This window comes from Camellia sinensis, chromosome 12, assembly GCF_055761805.1.
Source record: "Camellia sinensis isolate YWXY chromosome 12, ASM5576180v1, whole genome shotgun sequence".
In the NCBI taxonomy this organism is placed as follows: Eukaryota; Viridiplantae; Streptophyta; class Magnoliopsida; order Ericales; family Theaceae; genus Camellia; species Camellia sinensis.
The window spans coordinates 123,014,069-123,033,064 of record NC_138972.1 but is presented as its reverse complement, the minus strand read 5'-3'; the positions used below and the strand labels follow the sequence as shown (position 1 = coordinate 123,033,064).

At 30.7% G+C, this 18,996-nt stretch overlaps 1 protein-coding gene across 1 annotated transcript; it reads left to right on the top strand.

Moving 5' to 3' along the window:
* The first annotated feature begins 9,195 nt into the window (after positions 1-9,195).
* GLB1 (nitrogen regulatory P-II-like protein) lies at positions 9,196-16,592 on the top strand. The gene is made up of 8 exons (XM_028244680.2): positions 9,196-9,574; positions 9,658-9,703; positions 9,906-9,933; positions 14,722-14,809; positions 14,898-14,965; positions 15,157-15,226; positions 16,212-16,247; positions 16,365-16,592. Exons 1-8 carry the CDS (start codon positions 9,379-9,381, stop codon positions 16,424-16,426), a joined length of 594 nt encoding a protein of 197 aa, XP_028100481.2. The 5' UTR covers positions 9,196-9,378; the 3' UTR covers positions 16,427-16,592.
* Positions 16,593-18,996: the final 2,404 nt, after the last annotated feature.

The following is an 18,996-nucleotide window of genomic DNA, read 5'->3' as shown; positions in this document are numbered from 1 at the left end:
ATGAGATGGCAAATAAATATTACTCCTACATATAATATTTTAGTGTTTCATTTTTGTTATTTTAACAAAATTAAATTTAAATTTTATTTTATGTGGGTTCAAAATCTCTTCTCATTTGAAAATAAACACGTAACTCTCATATTTAAGCTCGTAAATAATTATGCAATAATTTTATTATACAAATTATGAATATTTTAATCATTTTTTGAAAGAAAATTTTCATTTTAACTTTTAATTTTTTGTTCTATGAGTAATTTATTCGTCTTATATTTAAAAATAAATAAATAATTCCACTACATTCTAACACGTATTAACTATTGGTCACCCGTGCGATGCACAGGATTTTACAAAGTCAATAATTACTATAAAAAAAATTTGCTATTTGTTTATATTTCTTAATATTTTTATTTGGTTTGTGTATATAAATCTTATTTCACATAATTAAAAATATTTAATATTTCACATTATTGAAAATTTTAAAAAGTATCATACATTAGTAAATCATCACATATATAATAGCTAATTTATCTAAGAATTACTTCAGAAAACCAAAAGTAGAGTAACAAAGGCATATTATAATTAATCAAAATGACTAATATATTAAATAAAAGTAACACTAATTTTGCTTAATCAATAATAAATATTACAGTAATCATCTCATATAATATAATAAATTAAAATAAAATTAATTTTAATTCCCATTATATTTAGTTAGTGCGTGGTTAAAAAATTTTTACATGCTATTTGTTTTTTCATTATATTGATTCATTAAACACAAATAGGTTTGAAATGATTATAAAAAATTTATAAAAAAATGTTTGAAAATGCATTATACTTGAATTGACAAACATAAAGAATATAAATATTTAAATTATTCAAAAAAAAAATTAACATTTTAAATATGAGATATCTTCCATTTACTCAAACTCTGAATCTAAATAAATAAATAAATAATTTAAACAAAGAAGAAATTTGTGTTTAGTTCTCAAAGGAAATGAGTTACTAAAAATAAATTTAATCATGAATTATTTCAATAGGATAATCAACAATAAAAAATTAACTGATGAATACATTTAAAGTATAACCCATATCCAATAAATATTTGATTCTTCATTTTCAATCTAACATCTACACTAAAAAAAAAATTAAACACAAATAATCAATAAGTGAGAGAGTTACAAATTGATAATAGCAATGCTTTTATAAATATAAAAAAAAGAATAAAATCTCAATTAAATGACAAATTATTAACAAAAAGAAAGAAATAAGGAAAAATACAGATTGTAACCAAAAAAAAATTTTTAAAATAATAATGTTCATTTATATGAACTCACTTTCTATAGCGATCCCGGATTTACCCTTGTTGTACAGTGATCCGGACATGTGTCCGTGGATGTTGGTAGTTGATTATTATCTTGTTTACATCCTTTTTACTTCGTATTTGAGTTATAGGATGTGTTGGGCAGGTTGGTTGAGTTTAGAAACCAAAGCTAGTTGCCCAGATTTTGACCTGTCCGCTCGAGCGGGGGTTTTGGCGCTCGAGCGGGAATTGCACCCATCCAGTATTTCCTGAGCAGGGTTGGACGCTCGAGCGTGGGATTGGCCGCTCGAGCGGGGTTGTGTGAGTGCTGCTCGAGCGGGGAGTTGGAAGCTCGAGCGGAGACCTGGTTCTGTAAAAGTTCTGGGAGTGTGTATCCGCCGCTCGAGCGGGATTGTTGACGCTCGAGCGGGAGTCTGTGAGTGACGTTCGAGCGGGGTGTTTGACACTCGAGCGGGGCGACTGGGTTTAAGTTCCGTGTTTTGACTTTTCAAATCACTTTTTCACTTTCTCTTCTCTCTCCTACTTTTCCAAAAACACCATTGTTGAGCTTCTCACTCTAGAACTCTACCTTCTCTCTAGGTTTTGATCTAGTAGGAGTGATTTGCTCATCTTTGGCCTTTACAAAAAAGTTGTTGATCGTCGAGGGCTACATTTTAATCTGAAAATTTCGGGATTTGGAGCACGTTGGGTTTTGTCATCTTCTCCCTTGGGGCTCCGAATTTGAGGTAGGGATATCCTACTCCTCTCTATGGATTTTGTCTTTAAATTTTGGTATTTTGAGATGTTGGGGTTGGTTTGGTAATTTTGTGAAAGTTTGGGGCTTTGTGTTATTTTACAAAAGTTGGGGTTTTATTTATAATAAACCTATAGGGCTGAGCAAGGAATCCGTGAAATCCGTAATCCGATTCAGTCCAGTCCAATCCGATAGGTTTGGATTGGTTTTTTGAATCCGCGGTTCGGTTCCGGATTGAAGAATTAAAAATCCGTAGTTCACGGATTGGTTCCGGATTGAATCTCACGGTTCCGGATTGGAACCGATCCGAACCGTATACAAATAGTCTATATTTTTATTATACAACCTCCCCCATAGTATCTTCTCTTATTCTATATAAAATCTAAACTCAAATCTAAAACCGTATAATATCTTCTTTTATTACTTTTGTTTATTAGTTTTAAGTTTTAATTTGCAATGGTCTAAACATATTGCTATTATGGAACTTCAAGTGTTATATATATATATTTTTGTTATTTAATTATGTGAATCCGTGGTTCTAAACCGATCCAATCCGTATTTAAATGGATTGGTTCGGATTGGTTCCATGATTATTCTATATAAAATCTAAATTCAAACCTAAAACCGTATAATATCTTCTTTTATTACTTTTGTTTATTAGTTTTAAGTTTTAATTTGCAATGGTCTAAACATATTGCTATTATGGAACTTCAAGTGTTATATATATATATATATTTTTGTTATTTAATTATGTGAATCCGTGGTCCTAAACCGATCCAATCCGTATTTAAATGGATTGGTTCGGATTGGTTCCATGATTTAAACGGATTGGATTGGTTCCAATTTTTCAGGAACCGTAAATAGCGGATTGGACCTGGTTTTATCCCAATCCGATCCAATCCGGACCATGCTCACCCCTATAAACCTAGATGCATGTTTGGCATAGAGAAATTGAATTAATGTTGAATCATTAATGAAAATGGGACCTAAGGGTTGTAATGTTAATTATGGAAAATGACCTAATTACATTGATTGATTAATTGGGATAATTAATTGTGAGAAATGAGAAAATGAAATGAAATGTTGATTGAATATCCATTTGTGCATTTATTTTCTGTTTAGAAATAATTGCTTTGGGCTATCGGTGGAGGATAGTCGTGATTATTGTAGATAATGCATGATGATTAGGCAAACGGAAACTAATCAATAGAATGTGTCATGGGATTTGACGGTTGATAGAATACATTAACTGTATGTATTAAGTGATTGTATATAGAACCAATGTGTTTGTATACGTTATGTGTAGAGGAGGAGATGGGGGATGTACTCCGCGGTTTATGGGAAGATGGGGGATGTACCTCTAAACCGGACAGAATTGGGAGGAGATAGGGGATGAACTCCGTAAATGCAACTCATATACTTGTCTAGAGAAGTGAAGATAAAGCTAATATGCTTGTCTTTGTGAAGCGTGGATACAGCTTATATGCTTATCTGTGAATTTGGGATATTGTTGTTATACATATCTGTTGAGATGATGATAGAGCTAATAGGCTTATCTGTTGAAAAAGGGAAAATGAAAAGTAACTTGGACTTATAAGTCGGATGACATAAAATGTGATTTATGTGAATGTATCAGTGTTGGCCATCTATCAATTGCTGTTTAGTGTATTTCTACTGGGCTGTGGCTCACCCTATATGGAAATATCATTTTCAGGTACAGGTAGCATACCACCTCCAAGGTCATAGCTTGGGAGGCTAGAGGTGAGCAGATTGTTGTTGTTTTAGTTCATTTTTGATGTATTACATGTATATTCAAGTCGAGGGCTTAATGTGTAGATGAGTTAGTACTCTTTCGTTGTAACCAAGTGTTAACTTGGAAAACTATAAGCCCGTAGGGCATTTTGCTTTTGTTGTTAACATGCAATACTTTTGTAATGAAACTCTGATGAATAGAAGAATGTGGTTATTTCATTTGTCAATGAATGTCTTATTTAATGGGTTTAATGTCATTATTTTGAGGGCGTTACACTTTCTTACAAATGCAAAAACTCATGCAAGTACACATTTCAAATGTAAAGCAAATATTTAAGATTTTTAGGCACTGAAAAGGGATTAGAAATGGCTCAATGTTGATTGTTTTCCCCCTAATTTTCTGTTCATGGTTTCTTTTGCAGAAACTTGTTTTTATATTAAAAAGATTATGTTTAAACAAAAGATATATATGGAATTCTATCATGTTTAAAATTTGTATGAATAAGTAATTGATGATTTTAAAAGATAAAATATTAAGTTCCACTTAAAGATAAACTTTAAAAACTGTAAGTTGAAATATATAGAAATTCTATAACAAACTAACAAAAGGTAAATATAGATCGTTAAAAAAATTATCATCTTTTTGGGATATTTATATCCCAATCTTATTCTTTTTTTTTTTATTTAAATATTTTGTTATCTTTTATTTGAATTTTCATTAAATAGTTATATTTTTATTTTTGTATATTTTTTCATCTATATTTATTTGTTATTCATATATACATAATTACCTTTTTATTTTAAAAATCATTTGACTCATAATATTTTTTTATTTAATTTTTTTTTAATTGTTCATATATAAATTGTTAACTTTTTTATTTTTATAATTAATTGACTCGTAATATTTTTGATTTATTTATTTATTTTTATCTTTTATTTGACTCTTTATATTATTTTGTAGTTGAAATTTGAATAGTTATCTTTTTATTTTATTTATTTTAGATTATGTTTAAACAAAAGATATATATGGAATTTTGTCATGTTTAAAATTTGTGTGGATGAGTAATTGATGATTTTAAAAGATAAAATATTAAGTTTCACTTAAAGATAAACTTTAAAAAGATTAAGTTGAAATATATAGAAATTCTATAACAAACTAACAAAAGATAAATATAGATCGTTAAAAAAATTATCATCTTTTTGGGATATTTATATCCCAATCTTATTCTTTTTTTTATTTAAATATTTTGTTATCTTTTATTTGAATTTTCATTAAATAGTTATATTTTTATTTTTGTATATTTTTTCATCTATATTTATTTTTTATTCATATATACATAATTACATTTTTATTTTAAAAATCATTTGACTCGTAATATTTTTTTATTTAAATTTTTTTTAATTGTTCATATATAAATATTTAACTTTTTATTTTTATAATTAATTGACTCGTAATATTTTTTATTTATTTATTTATTTTATCTTTTATTTGACTCTTTATATTATTTTGTAGTTGAAATTTGAATAGTTATCTTTTTATTTTATTTATTTTATATTTTTATCTCTACCTCTTTGTTGCTCATATTTAAATATTTATCATTTTATTTAAATATATATAATCTTTTTGGCTTTTGAAATTTAGATAATTGACAAATGATTAAAAATTAAGAAAAGTGGGAGGGGAGACTTGAAAAGTGACAGAGAGAGAATCCATAAGAATTTAGTATTAAGAGTTTGGAGAATTCTCATACTCCACTACATTTATTTATATATATAGTATAGACACTAACTAATTTATAGTGAAGACAACCCTAGTCCTTATCCTATCTCCTCTTCTTTTTTTTTTATGATTTTCCCATTAGTATATTTGTTTGACATTATTAGACCATCTCCAATGGTGAATCAAAGTTGATATCAGATTCAAATTTTGATGAAAAAGGCACTTTTTTATGCTCTAACCGTTGCACCAGATTGATATCAAAATGAGATTTCAGTAAAAAAAGCATCAAACTGAGAACGAGACATAGATTTTACCAAATCACTGTTACTGACCGTTGAAAGAGGTACACCGGTCAACCAGCCGGTTGCCCGGCCGGTTGACCAACCGGTTCAGGAAAAAAAGTTCAAACCGTTAAAATAAAATAAAATAAAATAAATTTTGCCTAACCGGTCAACCAGTCGATCGACCACCCGGTCGTCCCGAAAAAAGTTCAGAAAGTTCAAAAAAAAGTTCAGATAATTCACGAAAAAAATAAATAAATAAATAAAAATTTTGCCTAACCGGTCGACCACCCGGTTGTCCCGGGATAGATTTGGTGAAAGGTGAACCGCTGGAGCGAGTGGTATCAAATTTGGTAAAATGGGTCATTTTTTACTCAGATTTGGTGAAAAATTTGAATCACCGTTAAAGATGCTCTTATTAAGGGTATTTATTTAGATAAACTGGATAAGAAATTATTATAATGTGATAGGCTATTAGTCATGAGATTAATAGCTCTTAAATTATCTGGTCATAAATGATATGTATTTGACTATGATTTGAATTTTAATTTTTTTAACAAAATGTTAAACTAAAAAATTTGTTAGAGTTAGAATCCAATCTCATGAAACAAACGTCTCCTTAGTAATTTCATTTTTACATATTATCTCATACACATGTTTAATTTTTGGATAGAAAATACAATTAAATCAAATAATTTTATTAAAAAATTAATTTCAAAACAATAAAGATATTTGCAAAAGAAAAAAAAAATTATCATAATTTCTCAAATATTAATGTTTAAAAACGCTGATAGAGTACGATAATTTTTTTCTTATACATGCATCTTTTCTGTTTTGAAATTAATTTTTGAATAAAATTGTTAAGTAAATTAGAATAATATTATACTAGCGTATACTCGTGCCTGAAGGCACGGTGTAAATAATGTTAGGATTAGAATATAATTGTAATCCCAACACTATTTAAATTTATTTTTTGATTTGATAAAATTACAGATTTATTATAAAATTTTGGAGTTCTCATGAAAACTCCTCACGAAAATTCATTTTTGCTTATATAATATATAGCTAGATAGATAGATATGCTTGGCATACATACAATTTCCATGGGCATACATATAATATTGGTTTTGCTTATATAATTATATGAAAATTGTACGTATGCCCATAATGTCCTAGTGTATTACGGGCATACATACATTCTATGGAAATATGTGTAAAATATATTGAACAAAAATGAGAAAATAAAAAAATAAACAAATAGAGAGAAAAATAAAAATGGGAGAAAATAAAAAAAAAATAAAGAGAAAAGAGAGAGCAAGGTAGGATCATGGGAATGATGGGTGAGAAAAGAAAAAAAGTAAGAGAGAGAGAAGCGGGAAAATAGAAAATGCACATGTAGGATATTTTTTGAAAAATTCGCATCCGTTGTTTTATAATTTGAATAGATCTGAGTCGTCCAAATGTCCTAGTAGGACAAATGTGGGTAGGACAAATTCAAAAACCATCCTGCTTTATTATATAGATATATCAATTAATGTACACACTAATATACTAACAGATGATGTGTTATAATTTTAGAGATTTTGGATATTTATAATTTGTACAATAGATGGGGCCAATAATAATGACAAAACACTAATTGATACATTAGTATGTACATTAATTGGTGCATGTAGCACCACCGAGTAAATTGTGACAGTTGTTCATGTACTTCGGTCATTGTGTTATTTTGATCATTGTAATTTTAATTCGGTGGTGTTGCATGTATCAATTAGTGTACACACTAGTGTAATGATATTATCATTGACCACATTTATTATACAAGTTCCAAATATTCAAAACCATACAAATGATGTTACATCATCTGTTAGTACACTAGTATGTATATTAATTGATACATATAGCATTATTCATTTTAATTAACTCAATTTTAATCTTAAATTTATGACTTTGTTTCAATTGATCAAATTGATTATAATTCTCAACATTTTTTTTATAAAAAATATATATATATATAAGTGGCATGTATTAAATTTTTAAGAGTAAAATTATAAAGTTATTCAACTTAGTGAGTAAACTTTAACAAATTCAATTATTATATTATGTCAAAACATTAATAATATTATCAATTAAACTAAATTGACATAACATTTAAAACTGAAGGCCAAATTAAGCAAATAAAAAATATAAGAATCAAAATAATATAAGAAACAAAATGTAAGAATCACCTATATAATTTATCCAAAATTATTTAATTCTATTGTATTTTTATTATAAAAGAAATAATATTTGTTTTATTTTTTAATTTTAAAAAATATACCGAAATTATTTAATTCTATTGTATTTTTATTATAAAAGAAATAATATTTGTTTTATTTTTTAATTTTAAAAAATATACTATAGAAGGTGAATAATAGCATCCAAAAATTTAGATTGGAGCCAAGTAGCAGAACCTGTTACCTTTTCCTCGATCCAAGCGTCCTCCATAGTTTGGGAACAGGTTAATTTAGTAACTTTTTGGCTATTTGGCTAAAAAAGTAGGTAAAAAAAACTTGTATGTTTGGGATGACTTTTTGGCTAATTACGAAAAAATGTGTAAAAAGTAGAGAGAAAAGAGAATCTTTGACTTTTTGGTATGGGTTGTTGGCTTTTTGACTAATTTAGTAACTTTTTGACTAATTGACTAAAATAACCTCTTGCCAAACGAGGCCTCAATCCCTCTCCGTCTAATATCATCTTGATCAAATTTATTATTAAATTAAAATTTAATAAAAAAAGTTATTTTTGTTATTCAGACGATTCATTAAATTCATCATTAGATTCAAAATTTTATTTTTTTAAATTATTTTTTATCAAATCACTATTTATTAATTTTTGATTTCTAGCATTGAATATCTTTTTTTTTAATTATTTTTTATCAAACCACTATTTATTAGTGATTGATTTTTACTATATTAATTTTTGATTTTTAGCATTGAATATCTTTTTTTTTTTAATTATTTTTTATTAAACCACTATTTATTAGTGTTTGATTTTTACTACAGAATATCTTTTGGTCTAATCATTTTTCTATCAAATGAATATCTTTATATAACCACCACAAAATAAAATTTTTTAAAAAAATTATGCTAATCAATCAACCAGACGATCGTCTATCTAATTGATCGATAATTTGATAAAATCACAACAGAAATATTAAAAATATTAAAAGTTTTATCAAAAATTTTATAGACTCACTATAAAACTTTTAGATCAAGTTTGACAATTTAAAAATAATTCATCTTTTTATCCATTTTTTTATCATATCACATTTTTATCATTTTACATAACTTTTTTATAAAATAATAAAAAATATATTTATTTAAATCATTCCAAACATCCCTTTACTATGACTTTTGGCCTCTAACTTTAGTCAAACTACAAACACTCCGTTAGAAGCCTTGATATTAAAATTTTTCCTCAAATTTAACGAAAAATTTGATACCTATAAAACCCCGATATCGTTAACTCCGAGGTTCACTCTCTCCCTCTCTCTCTGTCTCACTCTCAGATTCTCAGAGCCTTCGACGCCATGGCTTCTTCAATGGTGAAACCAGGTGCCCTCACTCCCCTCTACTCTGGTCTCAATGACTTCCCTCTCATCCGTTCGAGTTCAATCCCTACTACTCCCAAATTCGGAGACTCTCAACTTTCTGTGTTCAACATCACTCTGAAGCGCCCCAAAAATGCGCCTGTGCTTCCTGTAATCAGAGCCCAGAGCTCTCCTGGTATGTTTTAGCGCTCCCAATTTGTTAGTGGGTTTTCAGTTTCCCTTAATCCTTTATATGATTTTGTGTTTTGTTTACTGTAGATTATGTCCCTGATGCGAAATTCTACAAAGTGGAGGCGATTTTGAGGTGCAGGATATATGTTTTTCTTCTTCTTCTTGTATTTATGTGATTATTGAATTCCTTGATGTTAGTTTTTGTGTGGATTGTGTATTGTCTTTATTTCCCTTCCAAAAACTTATGTTTATATTAAAATTTGACTCATTGAGATTTTGGCATTTCTAATTCTTGTTGTTGCTTCTGTTCTGCCGGTGAATTGCCGAAAAAGTAGACCCTGGCGAATCCCGAAGGTTGCATCGGTAAGAGCTTCTGAATCATGCCTGTTATGCTGTTCAATTCATGCTATTATCACTTCACATTGTTGGTTTACGAATTCTATGGGGCATTCAATTTATTGTTTAGCAAAATTGAAAGAAATAATATGTAGGTGATACTCCATTTTTAATACCAAGCTGATAACCTCTTTATTTAAAAATTAAATAGCAAGTTAAAGCAGCCGTCTCTCAACGTGGACTTTAGCACAAAACTAACATTTTGCTTGGGATGTAAATCCATTAAAAAAAGTAAAGAAAAGAGGCACCTAACCTAATTATGTTAATTATAATAAAAAAATTCCACAAATTGCAATAAGTTACCAGCTTATCTTTAAATGCATTGCTATTTTCAAAATTGGAAGCATAGTTGTATGAAGCTCCTATTTGGGGTATGTTTTTGCTCTAGAACCACAAGAATGTGGTTCGGAGTAAGAATCTTGTTAGAATTGAGTTTCCGTCAAGATAGAATTGCGATTTCAGTTGCGATGGGACCACTTAAACATATTGAAGAGGGTCAGATACCGAACGGCATCACGGACCGAGCACCCATGGAAAATAGATCATGAACAAGCCATAGGTCAAGCCAATCGTTGGCCATGCAACTAAAGGTCAGGCCGTTCAAAATGAGCCAAGAGCGCACCCAATAGACCGAATGGCGTCACACCGTCAAATACACATGTGATGTGCCCTTGAGGATGGACAATGCACTCATTGGGCCAAATGGCCGGCTAGAGAGCCAATCGGCCCAGATGGGGCCTCTTGATCAGCACTTGGCCACACCATCATGGGCTGGTGATGATATGGGCTAGATGTGACCACGTCACAAGAAGGGTCCATGTCACCTATTGCTCGAAAATTCAGCTAGAGGAAAGTTAGGAAATTGCAAAGAATTCGCCCTGCAACAAATCGTTCTCGCCAAAAGCTAGCGTAGAAGACGTTTCCTCCAGAGAGGTCGGGCATGGCGGGGACTCATGCCAGAATCACAGGCGAGGAGCAAAGCCACTCCAGAAAAGGTACGTTACAAGTCCATTCAAGGACTCAACCTCTAGCATACTCTACTTCCTTGACATTCTTTCACTCTCTTTGACATTTTCCTAACTTAAGCATCAGAGAAGCTTTTCAAGCCACATCCCAACATGGCAATACGTGGTGTTCATTGTCTTGCAGGAAACCATTCTTGGATCGCCCGGATTGGATACAGAGCTCATCATTCTTTGTTGACACACTATGGCATAGGTGTGGGACCTGAGTCGAATATGACACTCTTATCTTGGACACAACTAACTCGAGAAAGAAGTGTGTCATAGGAGTGAAGAAAAATATGTTGTTACAGGAAATCACTAGGGGAGAAGCGTTAACCCAATCGCGAATTAAAATCACATACAAAGGCAAATGAAAAAGTACTTACAATACAAGTCACTGATGGTGAGGTTTTTCAACCATCTCTTCATGGATTACTCTCCTGCAATCCTCGGCCTCTCGTCATCAATCCATATGGGAGACCTAGACTCCTTGCAATTGATGACAAACTAGGGTTGGAAAGCAAAGACACCTTGGAATAGGAAAAGCCCTAGATGAGAGCCCTTGGAAAGTGGGGATGTTTTGGAAATGTATACTACATGGATTTAATTGCGGGTGGTGTGTACAAGAAGATACGCTTGACTTTCATTATGACATGCAATCTAATTACTTTAAATTTGGCTTTGAAATATTTAATCAATTGTTAGGACTTTCCTAAATCAAGTAATTCTATTCGCACACTACAAAAATTATCAGTTCACACCATTTTGTCATTTAGATGTCAACTTTCGAACAAACATCAATTGTTCAGATACAACTCATGAACAAAAACTCGTTTCGGTAATTGATATATGAACAATTAATTTTTGTTTGGAAGTTGATATTGGAACAAAAAAAATAGTGTGAACTTAGACAAAGTGTGTAAAAGCGTGGTCTACACATAGAAGCTCCCTCCTAAATATTAAATTTTAGCACAAAGGTTTCCTTATTATATGTACCATAACCAGCAAATCATTGATATTTTCAATAAAATCATTTACGGAAAGGAAAAAAAATGAATTAACTCAAACTTAAGGTTTTGTACATTATCTTTTTAGTATTCATTCATCTCCTCCTCCCCTAATTCAACAATACATAGAATATTTATTTTTGATATTTGTATTAATATGGTGCGTCGCTTTAACCGTATCCAAAATTTGGACACTTTTTAGTTGTGTCCCCGTATCCAATAATTAGAAAAATATGTGAATCCGACTTCTACCCATACCCGAGTCCGGGTAACTTAGATTCTTGTATCCTTATAACATGAAGTAGTGAGCCCTTGTTGTACTCGTATGGGTACAATTTGGACCATGAAGCCTTCCCTAAGGCAAGCGTACACATGATCACTGACTTCTTGTAAGGACAATTTCTAATGTTTAATTTGTTGGAAATTTGAAACACATTTATGCATAGCGTCCCAATTTTCACATAAGGAAATATACCTAACTATTGGTACCAATAGTTAAAACCATGCCCCTTGCAACCCATCTAACTTTGTCATATGGACACTATATAGACAATTCTGACTGAGCCCGTCCATGGAAGTTTCCCTTTATTTAGTAATCAGCTAAATAATTTGTCCAAACAATGTTAATGTGGCTAAGATTGGTAGATAGAGGGCATAGTTTTATATTGATGCACTTGATGGTGTATTGCTGGCATATATGTGAAAACAAAGAGAATAAAATAACACATGACAAGAGTCAAAGTCTGAGTAGTCAATTTTAGTTTTTAAGGTGGACAAATTTTTAAATAGGATTGTCTGAACCCAACATTTCCCTGAAGTAATGGTTTTTTTATTCTTGATGTCATGAATTTGGATGGCAGGAGTCAAAGACTAGGAATGGGTATCTTGTGCCCAGTAATATGATATCTAGAGCGATCTCATTCAGGTGTTTGTATAATTCAAAAATCTTGACTGGGGAACAAATATATGGGGATTTAATAGGAAATAAATAAACCTCAATCTTTTTCTATTTATTTCTTGATTAAGTAGGAATTTGAAATTATTGTGGGAGTACTCCTGCTTGGGAAATTAATTCCGGTTGAATTGAGAAATCAGTAATTACATTCTCATTCCAATTTCATCCAAATAGTGAAATCATGGGGATTCGAAATCACATTCCCATTTCCCCTGAAAAATTCCCATCATCCAAACTTAGCCTCAGGGAATTTTGTTAACCTTGAGACATAGCCTTCCGTAACTCTATTATGTATTAAATTCTACATTGGTTTCAAGTGACGGAGGAAATATTAGGTGCCAAACGTTTTTATTCTGTTTACACTATACAAACAACTAGGCATAGAAAATTATAAATAAGGAAAGTATCATCAATAGATGTGTTCATGGACATCTTTATATAGCAATACTTGTTCAACCACACTGTAATAATATAAATGATAGCCTCAGGATATTTAATCCTTGATTTACTTGGAAAACTAAATTTTCATTCTTTGAAGACTTCAAATCTATTAAGTCACCAATTGTCCCATAAGCTTAAGCTGTTTGGAAATGAGTGCAATAGTGTATATCAAGCTATCTAACACCCTCCTCATGTGCAACACCGTTTTGCACGTGGAGATGTAAACATTCATACATACAGACAAGGGAGCATGCGAACGAGAGAGACTTAATGCAAACAGGGACAAAATGCAAATTGATAGACTTGAACCCAAGACCTCCCCAACTTGAGCTCTGAAACCATATCAAGTCCCCAATTGCCCCATATGCTTAAACTGTTAAGAAATGGGTCCAACAATGTGTCTCAAGCTATCTAACAAAATCTACATAAGAAACAAAGTTTTGTGCTCGTTAAAGAAAAAGGTGAAGAAAAAAAAAACATGAGATATAGCTCATATGATGAATATATCTTATTTCAAACTCAAAAAATCATCAAAATTTGAGATTTAATCTTGTATTCTATGTCCAAATTTGTTAGTTTAACTGAGTAATGAGCATTAGATTTAAAGGCTAAAGCTCACAGTGTTGGCTGATAAGGGACAGACTATAGTACTGAGTCAAAAGAGGCAGTGGTTTTCCTAGGCCTTTTTCTGTTCTTATGATTCCAGTGTCTCTGTTGCCGTTGCAATTCATGATACTGCAACCAAGGGATTTTAGCATTTTCATGATATGAGGCCATGTCTTTGTCTTGTGTATTGCATTTGTTGTCAAGTCTCGGGGCAATCTCTTTGTGCACTACGCCAAAAGTTAGGTGTGTACCCAATTTTTTCCCTCCCAAACACACATTAATGTGTACTAATTGGGCGTCGTTTTTTTTATTTTTTATTTTTTATTTTTTTTATTCAGCCTCCCAACAATGTTTGTATATCAAAATGATTAAATAATTCCTTAATCTTTATGCTAAAAATGAACTTATTTAAATCTTCTCAAAATTTTGAACATTGCGTCAGAATATATTAGAAACAGATCGACAAGTTACGGAAATGTTTGTCATATTTCATTTTTACTCGTGAGAAGTCGACAATAAAGTTTATGAACTTGACCAAAACATACACATCATTGTTCATTGTCTTTTGTCATTTGGCCACATTTTCTTCATTAACTATTGAGATCTCTTGATTTTACTATTTATCACATCTGGCACACAAGAAAAGGGAAGACAAAGCAAAGCAGTTAGGACAGAAACTTTGTTTTTAATACCAGTAGCACGTTTCAGTTCTAACTTGTCATATCATTTATAAAATATGCAGGCTCTTCTGAAAATGGGTATTCGTGGTGTTACAGTATCTGATGTCCGAGGTTTTGGTGCTCAAGGTGGTTTGACGGAAAGGCATGCAGGTAAGAGCTTGTCTTGTTGGGGTGTTGAAATCAAAGTTGTACAGTTTGGTTAACATGAGTTTCTTGGTTTTATCTTTGTCTGGCACAGGCTCTGAATTTTCTGAAGACAAGTTTGTTACTAAAGTGAAGATGGAGATTGTGGTGAGCAAAGACCAGGTATAAAAAAATATGAAGGCTAAGAGGTCTTTCACAAGTTGTTTTGTGACTATAAACTGAAGCATCATTTTATTTTATTTTTCCTTTATAAGAATTTTCCTTTTATTTTCACCCAACAAATTGTTGATTGGTGAAAATACAGTCTTACTTCGCATATCACTCATTCAAACTATCACTTTATATTGTTTCAGGTGGAATCTGTAATAGACAAGATCCTTCGAGAAGGAAGAACAGGAGAAATTGGCGATGGCAAAATTTTCCGTAAGATTTCAGACCTTTTCCTTTCCTTTTTCTTTTAAAAATTTTTAATTGCTAAATTTCAGAATCTTTTGATTTCTTATTTCACTGATCTTTAGACTGCAATTGATTTACTTTTAACCAAAGGATTGCATACTTTTTTTATTTTATTTTATTACAACATATTCATAATCATGAATGTGTATTTCAACTACAAGGAACTGTAGAAACTCGAAGCACAAAAAAATGGAGGAACAAGTCGCAACTTATGATCAAATTAGCATTTTTTAAGGAAATTTCTTTTATTCTGGCAAAAGTGCTTTGATGTTTTTCTGAGAAGTTCTGCATTTATCATTGGGGTTTGTCAATATACAGATCAAATTCTGGCCATAAATAACAACTTAATAATAAGAAGAAATTAAAAGTAAAACAAGGAAAAGAAAGAAAATGGAATTGGAGGATATGATCATAATACATGAAATCCTAGTGAAAGAATTGATGCTAATAGCACATGTGGTTATTTCTGTCCAATTAAGAAGATTAAATTTGATGTCTTCTTGGGGAGCAAAGAGAAGGGATGTAGTATTATCCTTGGGTACGAAGGCGTAAGGTTTGAGGCAAAAGTGAAATATATTTTGGTTGTCTACTTGTGAACACAATCTTGTGACTTTTCCTTTTCAACATTTTTGCTGCATTTAACCAAAAAAAACTGTAGATGTACTAATTTAAAAAATAACAGAAATAAATGAAGTGAGTAATTGAATGTTGAAAATGTTATCTATGATAACCTGGATGGCAGTGGCCATCTATTGAGAATAGCACCCAGCTACTTGTAATCGGATCGTCACCATCATGATACAAGGACAATATGTGTAATTCATACCCCTTATTCTGTAATCAGGAGTATTTTTTTAAAAATTTATTTATGAAGCTTGTATTCAGGAAACCATGCAAAATATTGAATGGATTGATGATTAAATTTCTAATGAGGTTCCACATTTTTGTGCAGTGGTGCCCGTGACAGATGTAATAAGGGTTCGCACTGGTTAGTTTTTGCCCGTCTTTTTTTTCACTCTTGAATGAGCATCATTTTTAAAAGTCACACATGGTTATAGGAATGTCTTTTATAACTCCTGAGTTATCGTCGACACGCAATTTTCAGGTGAGCGGGGAGAAAAGGCTGAGAGGATGATGGGAGGGCGAGCTGACATGATTAACTTTTGATCATCAAGTCAAGCATTACCACCCCTTCTCTTTGGTGCCTTCTAGAAATTAGGAGACTTCTAGTTTCTATGTGCAATATCTCTTTTGAGTTTGGAAAATAAAAGCAAGGAGACTAATCATGTAGTTTCACTATTTGTTATATAAACAAAATCTAATAGTTGCCAAAGTTGCTCTCTTTAATAGATCAGTTACTGTTGTTTGCGCGCCTAATCGGCATGGAAATGGCTGGTTAAGAAGTTTTAGAAATTTATACCGATGCTGTTTGGCAGATGAGACAGACTTTTCAGTGTCTAAAAACTAAGCAATTCATTGAACTATCTTAGGCCAGGGTGTCTGCATCATTTGTTTCTGTTGCAGGTGCAGAGACTCATAAGCATTTGTCATGGGACTGAGGCAATGGCATTGCCAATCAATGAGCTTGTTTTTGTGCTGGTTTGTTGAATTGAGTTGACATTGCTTTGGACTGTTTCAATTTTGCAGTAAAAATGAGTCTCTTTTGATTTCATGCGCAATTATAAGCAACGCAATCATGCAAGGGCTTTCCTCCTATGGATATGTTTGAATATGAGACAAACTAGAAGTTGAAAACAGGATGTGCCAGTTATGTGAAAGAAAGAAAATTTTGAATGTAGAAGAAAATTTGGATTAAAATTTTAGGAAGTTATGTTAGGATAATTGCGATGTTAGAAAATGCCTCACATAGACGTTCGAACCAAGTAAGTCGTATGCTTTATATAATGGTCCTATTTAGCAGAGCTGTGAAAAAGTAATTATAGATTATAACTTAACAGATTATAATTTATAATTGTGAACATATATGTTAACTTGTTTAATGCAGCTATAGGATTATGAATTTAAGCAGCAGAGTAATGTTTGGTGATAAGTTGTAAAATAAATTTTTGCTGTATAATTGTCATTTTTGCCCTTATATGATAAAAAAATGATTATTTTGTCATTTTTTTCAGTTTTAATTTTTAAAAAGTTATTTCATTAATAAAAGTTAATATAATTAGTATTACAAAAATTATTATTTTCATTAATAGTATCAATTAGTATAAAATTATTTCATTTTTTTCATTATAAATTAATTAGTGTCAATTAATGGCTTGATTAGCACCAATGCTTTTTTGTCTTTTTCTTTTTCTTTTTCTTCATTTCTTTTTTCTTTTTCTCCTTATTTTCTTTTCTCTTCTTTCTTTTTCTCCTTAGTATTAATGTTGTGATGTCATTGCATTATTTTTCTTTATATTAATTTCAATTAGTTATTTAATAGAAGTTATATTAATTTAATTTTTTTTTCATTACAATTAATAATATAACAATTGTTATTTTTTTAATTTAGTGATATTTCATTTTTTTCATTTTATTTAGTGATATTTCATTTTTTCATTTTTAGTAATTCATTTATTCATTTGACAAATCCTTTCATTTTTTTCAATTTATATCAATTTTTTTAAGTGATATTTCATTTTTTTCATTTTAAGTAATTCATTTATTCATTTGACAAATCCTTTCATTTTTTTTCAATTTATATCAATTTTTTTTAGTGATATTTCATTTTTTCATTATAAATTAATTAGTGCCAATTAATGGCTTAATTAGCATCAATTAATACTAAAATTGTTAATTAGTATAAATTAATATAAAATTTATTTCAGTTATTTCATTAATATAAAATTGTTAATTAGTATCAACAAATTAATTAGTATCAATTAATGGCTTAATTAATATTGTGATTTTTAATTAATTATTATTAGTAGTATCAATAAATTTATTTTAGTTTTAATTAATTATTATTATTATTATTTAATTAAAAAAACACTGAAAACCTCCACACACACAAAAAAAAAACACTGAATACATCACCGGAGACAAACCAACGCCAGAGAGAGAGAGCAACAGCGAAGAACCAACGCCGAACGACGACGGACGGTTGATCATCATGCAGTCGATTGTGACTCTAGGGTTTCAGATCGCGATCGCCACACAGTCGATGGTTAGGATTTCGATTGCGAAGCTAGGGTTTCGATCGCTAAGAGAGAGCGAGAGAGAGAGAAAAGAGATCTGGTCCGCGAAGCTAGGGTTTCGATCGCTAAAAGAGAGAGAGAAAGAGAAAAGAGATCTGGTTCGTGAGAGAGAGAAGGGAGAGAGTACTGGTTCGTTGACTGCCGGAAATCGCCTCTCTCTCTTTCTCAGAGAATGAACAGTGATGCTTGGTGCTTTATATAATGACAATTTAGTAATACTTCAAATTAGTAAAGGGCATTTAAATAATTTTGCCCCTCAATTTGTAGCTTCTCAGTTAAGCTGAATGAGTAAGCACCTCGAAGGCCACTCAGCCAAAAAGCATTTTTTTGGCTTAATTTAAGCTACAAAAAGTGATTTTAAATTTTACCAAACACACTAAAACAACTTAAAATAATCTAAAAGCTAAGTTAAACAGCTTTTAAGTTCTACTAAAACACCCCAATATAAAATGGATATAGCCATGGAAAATGGAGCTAGTAGGAAAGGAAATAAACAGCTTTTAAGTTCTACTAAAACACCCCAATATAAAATGGATATAGCCA

Bases quoted from the DNA above. Each gene is read 5' to 3' on its own strand.
- GLB1 (XM_028244680.2), top strand. From the start codon at position 9,379: ATGGCTTCTTCAATGGTGAAACCAGGTGCCCTCACTCCCCTCTACTCT. The intron at 9,575-9,657 runs GTATGTTTTAGC...TGTTTACTGTAG, and splicing joins CAGAGCCCAGAGCTCTCCTG to ATTATGTCCCTGATGCGAAA. The intron at 9,934-14,721 runs GTAAGAGCTTCT...TAAAATATGCAG, and splicing joins GAATCCCGAAGGTTGCATCG to GCTCTTCTGAAAATGGGTAT.